Raw genomic sequence first — 13,529 nt, 5'->3', positions numbered from 1 at the left:
TTCACCATTCCCTTCCTCATAATTCCTAACACTGTTTGCTTTTTTGACTGCTGCATAGCAACTGAAAAAAGGTTGTTAATACAAACAAAAAATGCACTTTGAAATGTCTGTATGCCAGTGCCAGAAGTAAGATGGAAGAGTTTGAATGTATAGCAGTGAATGATGAGATAGACATAATTGGCATCTCAGAGACCTGGTGGAAGGACGATAATCAATGGGTCAATGCTATATTAGGGTATAAATTATACCACAATGATAGGGAGGATCAACTTGGTGGGGATGAAGCACTTTATATCCGGGAGGCTATAAAGTCCAACAGGATAAAGATCATACAAGAGACTAAATGCTCAGTAGAATCTATATAGGTAGAAAACCCATGTGTGTTGGGTAAGAGTATAGTGATAGGAGTATACTATCTTCCACCTGGCCAAAATGATCAGATGATGAAACGCTAAGAAATCAAGGAAGCATACAAAACTGAATCCCTCTTCCCTGCACCATCATCTCATCCATTGAGACTCCGGAGCTCTGACTGCCTCTGGGTACCTGCATGTGAAACAGGGAGCATTTCAGAGAATGCCACCCTGGAGGTTCTGGATTTCAGCTTTGTACCTAAAATCCTAAATTTGGCTTCTAGATCCTCCCTCCCACATTTTCCTATGTCGTTGGTGCCCATAAGAACATAAATTGCCATGCTGGATCAGACCAAGGGTCCATCAAGCCCAGCATCCTGTTTCCAACAGAGGCCAAACCACATGTACGATGACAGCCAACTCCTCCCCAGCACTGTCTATAATCCTATCTAGGTGACGTGTGAGGTCTGCCACCTTCGCACCAGGCAGGCAAGTTACCAGGCGGTTCTCATGTCCACCAGCCACCCAGCTAGTTAGTCTCTAAGTTGCCACCTGCCTCATGTCATTATTGCTCGTGTTAACGTGATAGTGTATTCTTTGGAGTGTGTGTTATAGCTATCAATACCATTGTGGTGCAAGGTTTTTGTTAGGAATGAGAAACTACTACTTACCTGATAATTTCCTTTTCTTTAGGAAGTCAGATGAATTCAGAACAAGTGGGTTATGCATTCCAACCAGCAGATGAAGACTGAGTTGACCACCATCACAGTATATACACCCCTGCAGTTACATCAGCCTGCCAATATTCTCTTCAAAAGCATCGGTGGACAGACTAGCAAAAAACTTGATTTAAAACAGATAACCATTGCAATACTCAGCCAACAGGTAACACTGAGCTCAGACAAAAATGTAATAACACTAGTCTAGGAACTGGAGTAACACTTACCAGTAAACCCTGTAACACATAGGCACAAAGGAGATTATGCAATTATACGGCAGCCAAGGGAGGGAAGCTGGATTCATTTGACTGTCCTAAAGAAAAGGAAATTATCAGATAAGTAGTAATATCTCATTTCTTAGGGTCCAGGTTGCATCCTCCCGGGCTTGCACATCCAGATGATAATACCTGGAAAAGTGTGTAAGGAGGACCACGTCGCAGCTCAGCAAATGTTGATGGGAGACAATCTAACTTCTGCCCTTGATACTGCCTGAACTTGAGTGGAATGGGCCCAAATCCAACTAGGTAACAGCTTGCCAGCATCCACATATGCAGTTATGACTACCTCCTAAATCCAGTGAACTATTGTAGCCCGCAAGACTAGCTTTCCCCGTCTAGTGCTGCCATGGAGGACAAACAGGCGATCCGACCTATGCAAAGGCCCAGTGACCTCCAGATATCTGACAATACGCCACTTGACATCCAAGGACCGCAACAAATGAGATGCTTCTACATCTCTCTTCCTGACCAGAGATGGCAGGGAGATGTTTTCATTTCTTAAAATTTATTAATCGCTTAACACAAGAAGATCTAAGCGATTTACAATAAAATAACACTCATAAAAAACAAATACAAATAAAAGACAATAAAACAATGACTATAAGCTGCACATATAAAAGGAAGTCAAAAAAGGAAAAAGTCTCATGAAAGCATCAAGGGAAAGCTTGCTTCAACAAAAAGCTTTTTAAAAGAAGTCTAAATTTCTTAAGACAGTCTTCAAGCCTAAGCTTCATGAGTAAGAAGTTCCAAAGGGTTGGTGCAGCAAATGAAAAAGCAGATTCCCTTGTAATAGTGAGGTGGACGTGGCATACAGATCGAACATCAAGGAGACCTTGTTGAGATGATCTAAGTTTTTGGGAGGGTTTATAGATTTTTAGTAAAGCATTTGACCATAAGCAAGAATGAATACTTAACTTAAATATTGTCATGCAGATTTTACAGTGAATTCTTTGTTCAATCAGCAACCACTTCAGCCTTTCAAAGACAGGAGAAATATGTTCAAAGCATTTGACCCCTGTAATCAATCTGGCAGTAGAGTTGAGAAGAAGTTGAAGTGGATACAGAGAATTAGACGGAAGACCAAATAAAGGCTGTTGCAATAATCAATGAGGAAAAATGACTGCACAAACAAAGAGTAGAAAATAATGGTAGTGTAACAAATGACGTAAGCCGGATAGAATACGTAATTTAAAGAAACCAACTTTAATGATGGACATCACTGGTTCAATTGAAACTCACAGACCAGTTTCAGTAAAAAGAGAAACGTATTCTGGCAAGACAAGGCCTGCAGCTCAGAAACCCTACTCGCCCAACAATTTGCCACAAGGAACACTGTTGTCAAGGTCAGAAACTGCAAGGACAAAGTACATAGCAGTCGAGACATAGGGCCTACCAAAAAATCCAAAACCAAATTGAGACTCCATAGAGGCACCAAAAACACAAAGATGGATAAAGATGTTCCACTCCTTTCAGAAAACAGACATCAGAACGAGCCAACAAGGATCTACCATTGACCAGACCCCTGAAACAGACGAGAGCAATTTCTTGAACCCTTAAGGAATAAAGGGGCCAATCCTTTATTCAAGCCATCCTGCAAAAATTCCAAAATGAACGGTATCTTGACCGAACAAGGAAGAGTATTGCGATCCTCACCCTAAGACTCAAACACTCTCCGATCCGCACATAGGCCAAGGAAGTGGAGAACTTTCTAGCTCTTAGCAAGGCAGAGATCATTGCCACAGAGTATCCACATTTCAGCAATCAAGCCCCGTCAAGGGCTATACCGTAAGAGAAAATCGAGTCAGGTCTTCATGAAGAACAGGTTCCTGTGTGCCGGAAGTTGAAGAGCGGAATCCACCAGGAGCCTCCAAAGATTTGCATGCCATGGTCTCCTGGGCCAATCTGGAGCAATCAAGAGCACCATCCCTCTGTGCATTCAATCCCTCGAATCAATCTGCCCTACATGGGCCATGGAGAAAAGGCATACAGTAACTTGTCATCTAGTCACTCCTGCTCTAGGGCATTGATCCCCAATGACCTCAGATCTCTTCTGTGACTGAAGAAGCGCAAAACCTATGCAATGCACAAAGTCACCAACAGTTTCAGGAACGGGAGACCCCAGTGATCCTGAATCAGCTGAAACTCATCTGACAACACTCACTCTCCTGGATCCAGACTCTCCCTGCTTAGAAAGTCTGCTCTTACGTTGTCTTAGCCTGCGATGTGCGAGATTGCCTGAAGAAGCACTTCTGCCCATTCCATAAGATGATCTATTTCCAGTGACACTTGCTGGCTCTTGGTACCTCCCTGCCAATTGATTTAAGCCACAGTTGTTGCATTGTCCAAGCAACCCTGCAGCCTGTTGCCGAATTGTAAACATGCCAAACAGACTGCCCTGGCCGCCAGGCGATTGATATTCCAGAGAGACTCTCTGCACTCCTACACCCTTGCGCCATCAGCTCCTGACAGTGAGCTCCCCAACCAAGGAGACTCACATCTGTTGAAAGGACTAGCCAGTCCGGAGGGGATAGCGAAACTCCCTTCCGCGTAGTTGATCTACCTGCAGCGACCACTGCAGTTGGGAGAAGACCTCCATCAGCAGGTGGAGCTGAATCGAATAGTTTTAAGACTGCGGAGTGCTGAAGAGGACATATATGCGCCCTCGCCTACCAGGGTCGCCGCCAATAAGCCAAGGAACCTACAGGTAAAACCATACGGTCGGGTGCAGAGTGTACAACAACAGAGTTCAGCTAGCAACTTCTGAATTCGAGCTTCCAGCAAGAACACCTTGGCCTGCTTCATGTCAAACTGAACCCCAGGTATTCCAGTATCTGAGTAGGCTAAATACTGTACTTGGCTAGGTTCACCACCTGGCCGAGCTCCCGCAACAGGGAAATCACCTTGTGAATCACCAGGCAGCTCTTTTCCAGCAACTTGGTGCAAATCAGCCAGTTATCAAATACGGGTGTACTAAGAGTCCATCCTCTCTCAACTCTGCTGCAATTACCACCATTACCTTGGAATAGGTTCTGAGAGCAGTGGCCAGACCAAGGGCAGCACTCAAAACTGAAAGTGGCGCCCCAGAACTGCGAACCACAAGAAGCATTGATGTTCTAGTCAGATGGGAATGTGAAGATATGCTTCTGACAGATCCAAAGGGGTAAGAAATTCCCCCAACTGAATGGCTATTTATCACCGAGCACAATGTCTTTGTGAGAAAATGCTTCACTTGTAGATGAGGCCGCCAATGAAGTCAAGAGGCCGCCAATGAAGAGTGGATGACTCGCCAGAATGATGGCTACTGCCTGGAGACAATACCCTTATTCAATAAACGTACACATGCTTACTGTGACTCCAACATCGTTCTAGCTTCAACAGCAAGAGGAAATGTGGAATAAAGGATCTGCACTCACAAAGAGGGGAGTAGCTGGCTTGTTACGGCAGTTACTACCCCAAACCAAATAAGCCTGATACTTCAATTTCTATGCATATACAGCATAGTTCTCTGCTTCAACGGCAGGGGAGAAGAAAAAAGGGTTCGCACTCACAAAGCGGGGAGTAGCTGGCTTGTTACGGCGGTTGCTACCCCAAACCAAATGTGCCTGATACTTCACTTTCGATGCATATCCAGCATGGCTCTCTGCTTCTACAGCATGGGAGAAGAATAAACTGATACTTCAAGCATATCCAGCATAGCTCCCTGCTTCAACGGCAGGGGAGAAGAAAAACCACCAATAAGGGCTGTATAACATAGTCTGGGTAAAACAAATAAGCATGGGTGTAGCTTGCTTATTGCGGCAGTTACTACCCCTACTACCCCTAACTAATCAAGCTAGATATTTCACTTGGATGCAGCTCCATCACTGCTTTCTACATTAATGGTGGGGGTGGAAGGGAAATAGAACCAAGAGCTAAGAGAAACAGATAAGTATGAGAGAAAAAAATGTGTGAAGCTTGCTGGGCAGACTGGATGGGCCGTTTGGTCTTCTTCTGCCGTCATTTCTATGTTTCTATGACGATGGACGCCTTTGAGATCCAGGATGGGACAAAAAAAGGCCCTCCTTCTTGGGCACAATGAAATAAATGGAATATCAGCCTGTATCTTCTTGAGATATTGGCACTAGAACCACAGCACACAAGGCTGAGGAATCTTGACAACATACACTCCACTACCTGTCTCTTCTGCGGAGAGTTGCAGGGAGACACCATGAACACATCCCATGGAACGTTGCGAAACTCCAACGCATAGCCATCTCTTTTCACCTCCAGAAACCACTGGTTTGTCGAGATCTCAACCCGCCTCTGATTAAAAAAAAAAAAAAAAAGGGAGAGAGAGAGAGAGAGAGAGAGAGAGGCGACCTCCTATCTCCCAATCCCAGAGCTGGGTGGGCCCACCTTCATTGGGAGGCTCGGGGTGCTCCACTACAAGAACCTGCACCCCGTCAGGGCTGCCTGGGATGAAAGGACTGAGATCTACCCAAAGATGAATTCCTCTGAAAAGGCACTCCTCTTTAGGGTCAAAAATGTCTGTACCCTCTAGTGCTACCTCCTGTGTAGAAGAACGTGGCGCATGTTTCTTGTAATCCAGGAACTTACTCCGCTTACTGGCCATTTTGACCAGCTCACTCCCAAATAAGAGCAAGCCTTTAAAGGGCAACTTCGTAAGGTTAGATTTCAAGGTTGTATTAGCTGACCAATTTCTCAGCCATAGCTGATGCTATTACCGAAGCGACTCCTCTGGCCGAAGTGTGGACCAAATCGCAGCCCACATCTGCCAAAAAGGCGGCTGCTGGTTCCATCACTGCCATGGAATTTACACCAGATTCATCAATCTCCTAAGAGAACAAACAAGAGCGAGCAAGCCACCAGGGAACAACAGGAAGCTATCTGCAAATTCATTGCCAATGCTTCAAAGGCCTGCTTAAGAATAGTCTCAATTCTCCTATACTGTGCATCCTTCAAGACCGCTCCCCCTTCTATGGGAATAGTCGTCCACTTGCAACGGCACACACATGCGCATCCACCTTCGGAAAACGCAATAGCTCTCTCGCAGCTAGATCCAGGGGGTATAGTCCTTCCAAGCGTCATCCCCCTTTAAAATGTACTTCTGGGACACCCCATTCAAGTTCAATTAATTCTTGAATGGTATCCATAATAGGGAAGAAGCACAAGTCTTTACACAAAAAAATCAAAATGGGATCTTTCATTGGCTCAGACACGAATGCAGCCCCAGTTACTCCCAGTATCTTCAATGTCTGGGAAATTAGAGCCAGTAACTCATCTCTATGAAAGAACCTCAACATAGTTCTATATGGCTCCAATCCCGGAGGAATTTCCCCATCCTTTACAGAGTAAGGATCAGTCTTCATCAGCTATGCCATCTGGATCCCCATCAAGAAGGCCATCTCCATGTGTATCCCGACGCTTGCCTGCAGCATCAGGCGTGCGGGATTTCAGCGCTTGTGCTCCTGAATTGTTAAAATTAACTAGGGCCGGGGACTGAGCCTGAGGAAGGAGTGCAGACCTTGAAAGAAAAAAAAAAAAAAATCTATCCACAAAAAGGCAGAAGGATCCATGCCAAAACCAAAGGGCAGCTGTCCTGTGCCCACTGAACTACCTTCCCCTGCTGACAAATGTTTAAAATCCCACAGGACTTTGGCCGTTAACCAAAGGTTGGTTAACCAGTTAGGGCAGCTCCAAAATCAGGCGACCCTTCTGGCAGCTCTTTTTCCTTTCCCAAACCAGACTGGAAGGAAAAAGGCTTAGTAAAATCAGAAGGCGCTAATTCTCCATGAGCCTCCAAACAGCGCTGATACAAATTCAAGGGAACACCAGGTTGAGATGCCCGAATATGACAAGCAACACACAGGGTTCTTCAATATAGGCACCATAGTCTGCCAATATGTCCTAACAGGCATCTAGCAACAGTGCACTCCCCCAAAAAAATTAGGCACACAACACTGGGCATATATAAACATCCAACCTGAGCTCCTTCAGTACGCTCAGATAATGAGGCACCTGCATGTGCACAAAAAGGTGCATGTCCTTGCAAATGGGCACTCTGGTAGGCACTCCTACACAACTAACTAGGCGCCTAGCCAGGCGCACAATGGGCCACAGTCAGGAGCATTAGCACAATCCAATGGAAACTGAACAGGGCAGTCTGCGACACAAAAGAAAATGCGCAAAAATGCCGTCGTAGCCTACCATGCAGCAAACCAGACAAGCCTTAGAGTGGGGCCTAATCGCAAGAGCTGCTCAACTTGCCAGGCAGCCCCTGTTCCCTGCACTCCACCGGAGGTGGGAATGACCGCTGGATCATGCAGAAACCGGGGGGGGGGGGGGGGAATCCCTACTCAACTCCCCTTCTCTTCGTCTTTTTTTTTTTTCCTAACAATACCTTTACCTGAGCTCAGCCCATCCCGGCTGAGTACAAGGTCGATCTCCGGCTGTGGGGGAGGAGAGAGCATAAACCTTCACCACTGCGCTCTGTTCCTGCACCTGCTTGCTTTTCAGCTTTTTTTTTTTTTTTTTGTTTACAGCTAAGCCCACACCAGTTGAAAAACCAGCTACTGGACCAAGGCACTCATCTGAGGGACCGCGGAAATCACCTCAGGAATTCTCAACTGAGGGAGGGAGGGACCTTAAGGTATCACCACAGGAAAACAGGGCAAATTAATTTCCATCTTTTCTCCTTCAAAACTTTAAAGCAATCTCCAGTAGGGAGATGCATGTCCATCATCTTCTGGAGACGAAGAATACTGGCGGGCTGTCGCTGCAGGGGTATATATACTGCGATGCAGTTTTGCTCTGTCTCCATCTGCTGGTAGAGGTGCATAACCCACTGGTTTTGGATTCATCTGCCTATAGCTAAGAAAATAAAGGATAGTTATTTACCCTTTTAAATAATATTAAACATGGGTATGCTCCATGAAATTAACAATGAGCACATTTAAAACAAATCATAGAAGTACTTTTTCATTCAGCACACAATCAAGCTGTGAAATCTGTTGCTAGAGAATGTGCAAAGCAACTAGCATAGATGGGTCTAAGATAGGTTTATTTATTTTAAAAATCTTCTATACCGATATTAGTGGAGACATCATATCGGTTTACAGCGAACTTATAGAATGGAAATTACAATAAACAGGGAAAGGGGAGGGGATACATAGAACCAAAGAAAAGCGAAGAAAGGAGCAATAACAATCGCAACGGGCAACTTGAGGACAGGAAAAAACATGTGAAGGAGCAATTATAACATAACTATGTATGTACAGTATAGGATAGTATCAGGTGTAACTGTAGGGAGCGAGTAGACAGTGGGACTGTAAAGAGTTTTGGGGGAAAGCTTGTTTGAAAACCCAAGTCTTTAATAGGGATATAAATTTCGCAGTGCTTGACTCTAGCCTAAGGTTGGTCGGTAGTGAGTTCCAAAGCGTGGGGCCAGCAATGGAGAGGGCCCGATTTCTCATGGATGTGAGTGTGCCTTCTTTAAGGATGGCACTTGGAGGGTCGCTTTGTTGGAGGTTCTAGTGACCTGCATGGCTACTATCAGAGCTAGGACGCTTGGCTCAATGGACCTTGGTCTCACCTAGCATGGCATTTCTTAAGTTCTTATGCTGGTCAGAACAGTGCTGCAAGAAAACGACAACTTCATGCTCATGGCATGAAAACAAATATCAGCAAGGGCAAGAGTGGCTTGCCCAGAAATAATAGCTCTTCAGCTGCAAACAAAAAGGTCAAAAGAAAAATAAGCCAAGGGAAAAAAAAAAAGGCTATAAAGATTTTTGACCCCCGGCTCCTAACTTTTTTACAAGAATATCCACCTCTGTTCATGAATCAGGAAATTGTTTAGTACTATCTGAATACTGAAATGCTGTCATTCTCCACTTGACTGTTTAGTTAATTGATCTTCATTCTGAAGTGTATTCTTAGATGGGACAACCTGTAGTAACTTATATAATATCAATATAATCACAAACGCTGAGCTGGCCTCCGTTCTTTGATATTCCTTGAATAATTTGCTCTGTACCTAGTCAGACAGGCTACCCAGTATACCATGTGACCTACATTCACACAAATAGACTTAGGTTTATGTTTTTCCACACTATTCCTTCACTGCCGACTGATTTACGGAGGTTTGGACAGATGAATTCAGTCTTCTCCAACGCATTCTTTTTGGTAGTGGTTAAGAATGCATTAAGACAGTGGGCACAGAAAGATTAGAAAAGAATATTTAATCACTGCCTTAAATTTAAAATTTGCTGCACAATTATCTTGTGTGGTAGGGTCTGCTATCCAAAATTTCTGCCATAAAACAATACACATCCATCTGGTCTAAATATTTTCTCGCTCATCTCCTCCACTGTTCCTGTCTTCTTCCTTCCATCCCAAGGCCACCAAGTCCATCTACTTCCTAACTCCTAATTTTGGAGGTGGATCCTAGTTCTGAACCAGATTTATTAAGGCCTTGTCCATCTGTATCTAAACAATTATGCTTGAAGAAAAAACCAAAATTAAAAAGGATCTTTGTAGGTCTCTATTCCATTGCTCAGACTCTCATACAGCATGTCCCATCAACTAGCTTTGCAAAATGACCTTCCTATTCCTAGCAGTTGGTCAGTATTCCCTATTTCAACACTACAATGAAACCTTGTAATCTCACATGATGCCATCCTAGATTCTTTCTGATCTCTCTCCACAATATCAAGTTAGAGTTTTATTGTTCCTATAGGAGCATGTATTGTTTTGTGACTATTACTGTATCTGTTATTCACCTAAAACTGAGGATAATGCAGGCTACAAATCTTTTAAATAAATGTAACAAGATTGATCCTTCTTATATAGATAGATAGATTTTTGGAGATCAACAAGTGACTCTAGTTGTGTACAATCATACTTAGTTTCTTCTCATCTGCAAGGGGGTCTGTGTGAAGTATAGCAAGGGTGACCATATAGTTCCATTTCAAGGGAACAGGGTAAGTCAGTCCTGGTTTTACCCCAACCCATGCATGGAAATGTAGTTCTGATTTCCCAGATTGAGTTGGGGGGGGGGGGGGGGGGGGGGTGTCTCTCCATGCATACAATGGGGTAAGATAAAATTCCTCTTCTCCTTGGACACAGAGCAATATGGTCAACCCAGATATAGCTGAATAAGCTTTAGTCAATAGCTTGGAACCACAAAAACAGAAAAAAAAAATCTATAAAATCTTAAACCTGGTAAGCACTAGAAACTCTCTCCTATAATAGCAGTACACCCAACAGCTTCACATCTTATTTAGTAGCTCTTAGAATGCATGCACCTATCCAAAATGTTTTACCAAGAAAACGTACATCTCCATTGCACTTTAACCATTAATACACTATATATAAAATTATTTGGTGTTACACCTTTGAAACAGTCTGCTTGATCAACGTGAGTGTAGATTATGATAAAAGTAAGTAATTGCTACCCGCTCCTAAAATAATTCGCCATGTTATTTCTGCACGATTTCCTTTTATAAGTAGCGTCCCTCAAGAAAAAGAAAGCAAAATGCATCCTATAACTGAAAAGTATGAGCATTTAACCTCTCTGATCACGAAATCTGACCGTGGCGGACACGAAGTACACACCAACTTCGCATCGAAATAACGTCACTTTTAGGGGAAAAAATAATCATTGCCCTTTCGCATAAGAACAATTAGAAATTCCAAGGTCTGCAAGATACACAGAAATAAATAAAACTTTGTCAGTGAAGTTTAGACGCCTAGGACAGGAAGCAGGTATTGAGCCCATGAGCTACAACCCATTGCTCACAGAAACAGCTCTCCTAAAAGGGAAGCGCAGGCCTGTCTGTGGAGCAGCGCGGGAGAAAAGCACCGCGCCCACTTCCACAGCCGGGAAGCGGTGGTGGTAGCTGCGGTTCCCTGCCCCGCTCTGCACCCAGTCTCCCTCACATACACACCTCCTTTTGGGAATGCTACCTGCAGCCGCCGGCGCGCTGCACGGATGGAGGGAAAGCGCTTCCTGTGAATGGGACGGCTGTACGTGTCCCGAGATGATCCTGAGCCGGCGCTGAGCAGCCGAAGATCCCGCCGCCATGCTTCCGTGTTGTTAGCTTGAAGGGCTAGGGTGAAAGGTCATAACGGGAAGACTCTGCTGCATCCCAGCATGCACAGCGGTCGGGTTCCTAAGCAACCAATTCACTCGTGGAGGGAAGTGGAAGGCAACCTTCTCTTGCTGCTGCTGCCAGGCTACCCTGACCCAAGCGTTCCACAGTTAGACACATGCGCAACAGCGGTCTCCAAAGAGAGGGGCGGGGCCTGGTCTCTAATGTGTGTCATGAATCAATTTGTGGGTGGGAACTGCCTTTACTGTTCCAGCAAGTAAGTTGAAGTGAAGAGCTCTTGCTTTCCATGACTTCTTCCATAACCCCCATATCCCTTTTTTCTCCTGTTATAATTTCAGTGCAGAATGGGTACAGCAAAAGAATGGTGAGCAGGAGAGCAGGAGACAGTGCCGCCGCCCCGGAGTCTCCCTGAAGATCTGGAATTCTGAGCTGAGTCTGCCTGTCATTGAAACATGCTGTACGATTACTTCAGAAACTGTGTGTAGCCACTTCTAGAACCATAGGTGCCAGCCTTGTGGTTGCTTGGGTATTAAGCAAACCTTCACTGTGGCCAAGAGGAATAATTTGTGTTGAGTTTAACACTCCAAATCATTTAAATTGGCTCCCATGTTTAGAACATTGTCAGAGTTTAACTGAGCAACCATTAGCATCTAAAACATTTCCAGGTAGAAGTAAAGGCAAATTAGGGATTATGCACATGTAAAGTCTAATGTTGTTCTAAACTCAAGTCTTTTGAAGTTAAAATGATTGGTCACTTTGGAACTGACAAAAAAGCACTCAGCAAAGACCTATGTTGAGCCATAAAATTATACTGCCTGTCACCTTCTGTTCACTAATAACGCCCCCCCCCCCCCCAACCTTTCTCCACCTTAGCACTGACTGCTTTTTTTTTGTTTACTTATGGCAGCCACACTACTTTTGAAAGCTAGTTAAATGTATTATATTAGTCCAAAAAAGGTATCACCTGACATTTTTTTGTTTTTATTTGTAACCTTTATTTCTGTAAATTTTATTCTGTCATTGCTCATAGTTCTCATTCTTGCTGTCTCCCGATAAAAGAATGCAAGTGTGTTTTACTTGAATACTATTGTAATGCTTACAGTGAATTTCCATGCTGACATTATTAATAAAAGCAAGGTCCCTTTAAGACTTCCACAAATCTTGCAGTCATCTGTAGGGGTCTCTTGTCTGCCTGTGAGTTAGTTGCCTAGCAGACAAGCAGAGGACTGCAGTAGAAGCTGTTCTCAAAGCTAATCAAGTTCTGAATAAAAATTTGCAGACCTTAATATTATTAGTAAAAAGGTGAGAGGCTTATTTATGTGTTGTATTGTAGATTAAATGTTGATGGTATTTGCAGGCAGGGGCAATGCTAGGTACTTCAAATATCTGGAGTATGGGTACATAGGTCTTTTCCTTCTCATCCCCCTCCTGCCCCTCCCCCCCCCCCCCCCCCCCAGGGTTGCCAATTTCCCCAGACCAAGACTGAACACTCGAGGACCAGGGAGAGGAGAGACATCTGACCCTTCCCTATTTTGCATAAATGTACTGTTACGCGTGCCGTCCGCAGCAGACCCACGGCACGGCCCTCTCACCTCTCTGCAGTAACTCCAACTCCTGGTTCCTCATCTCTAGCGGCAGTAGGCCGCCAGCTCCGTCCTCTGGCTTCCCCTGGCGCCTCCGGTTCAGCTACAGTACCTGACGTTCCCGGTCCAGCCACCACTTCCATCGCTTCACGTCAGGCCTCTCCATGTGTCCCAGGGAGAGACGCTGCTACTCGGCGCTGCGCCCGCATCACCAATGCATAAATAGGGCCCGCGGCGGGAACCAAGCCGCAGCCCCGGATGATGACATCAGCGGAGCACCGGTATTTAAGCCCTGGCTCCGCTCCCTAGCTTTGCATTTGCAACAGGTCTCCTCGCTGGTCGAGTACTCGTTGCCTCCTGAGAGATTCGTCTCACTCCCGTGTTCCTGTTCCTCGCTGTTCTTGGTTCCTGACTCCTTGCTTCTACGTTCCTGCTCCTCACCTTTCCTCGGATTGCCTACACGGACTTTGACTTTGCTTTGCCTGAC

At 44.8% G+C, this 13,529-nt stretch overlaps 1 protein-coding gene across 1 annotated transcript in view; it reads right to left on the bottom strand.

Annotated features, from left to right (window-relative positions):
* AGPS (alkylglycerone phosphate synthase) overlaps positions 1 to 11,619 on the bottom strand; it is a 394,780-nt gene extending 383,161 nt beyond the window's left edge. Inside the window, exon 1 of the mRNA XM_029605879.1 lies at positions 11,295 to 11,619. Coding sequence (XP_029461739.1) covers positions 11,295 to 11,431 — 137 coding nt within the window. The 5' untranslated portion in view covers positions 11,432 to 11,619. The remainder of the gene's footprint in view (positions 1 to 11,294) is intronic.
* Positions 11,620 to 13,529: the final 1,910 nt, after the last annotated feature.

The sequence above is a fragment of the Rhinatrema bivittatum genome, chromosome 6, assembly GCF_901001135.1.
Source record: "Rhinatrema bivittatum chromosome 6, aRhiBiv1.1, whole genome shotgun sequence".
In the NCBI taxonomy this organism is placed as follows: Eukaryota; Metazoa; Chordata; class Amphibia; order Gymnophiona; family Rhinatrematidae; genus Rhinatrema; species Rhinatrema bivittatum.
The sequence above is the reverse complement of the archived record's forward strand: the minus strand, read 5'-3'. Positions and strand labels throughout refer to the sequence as shown.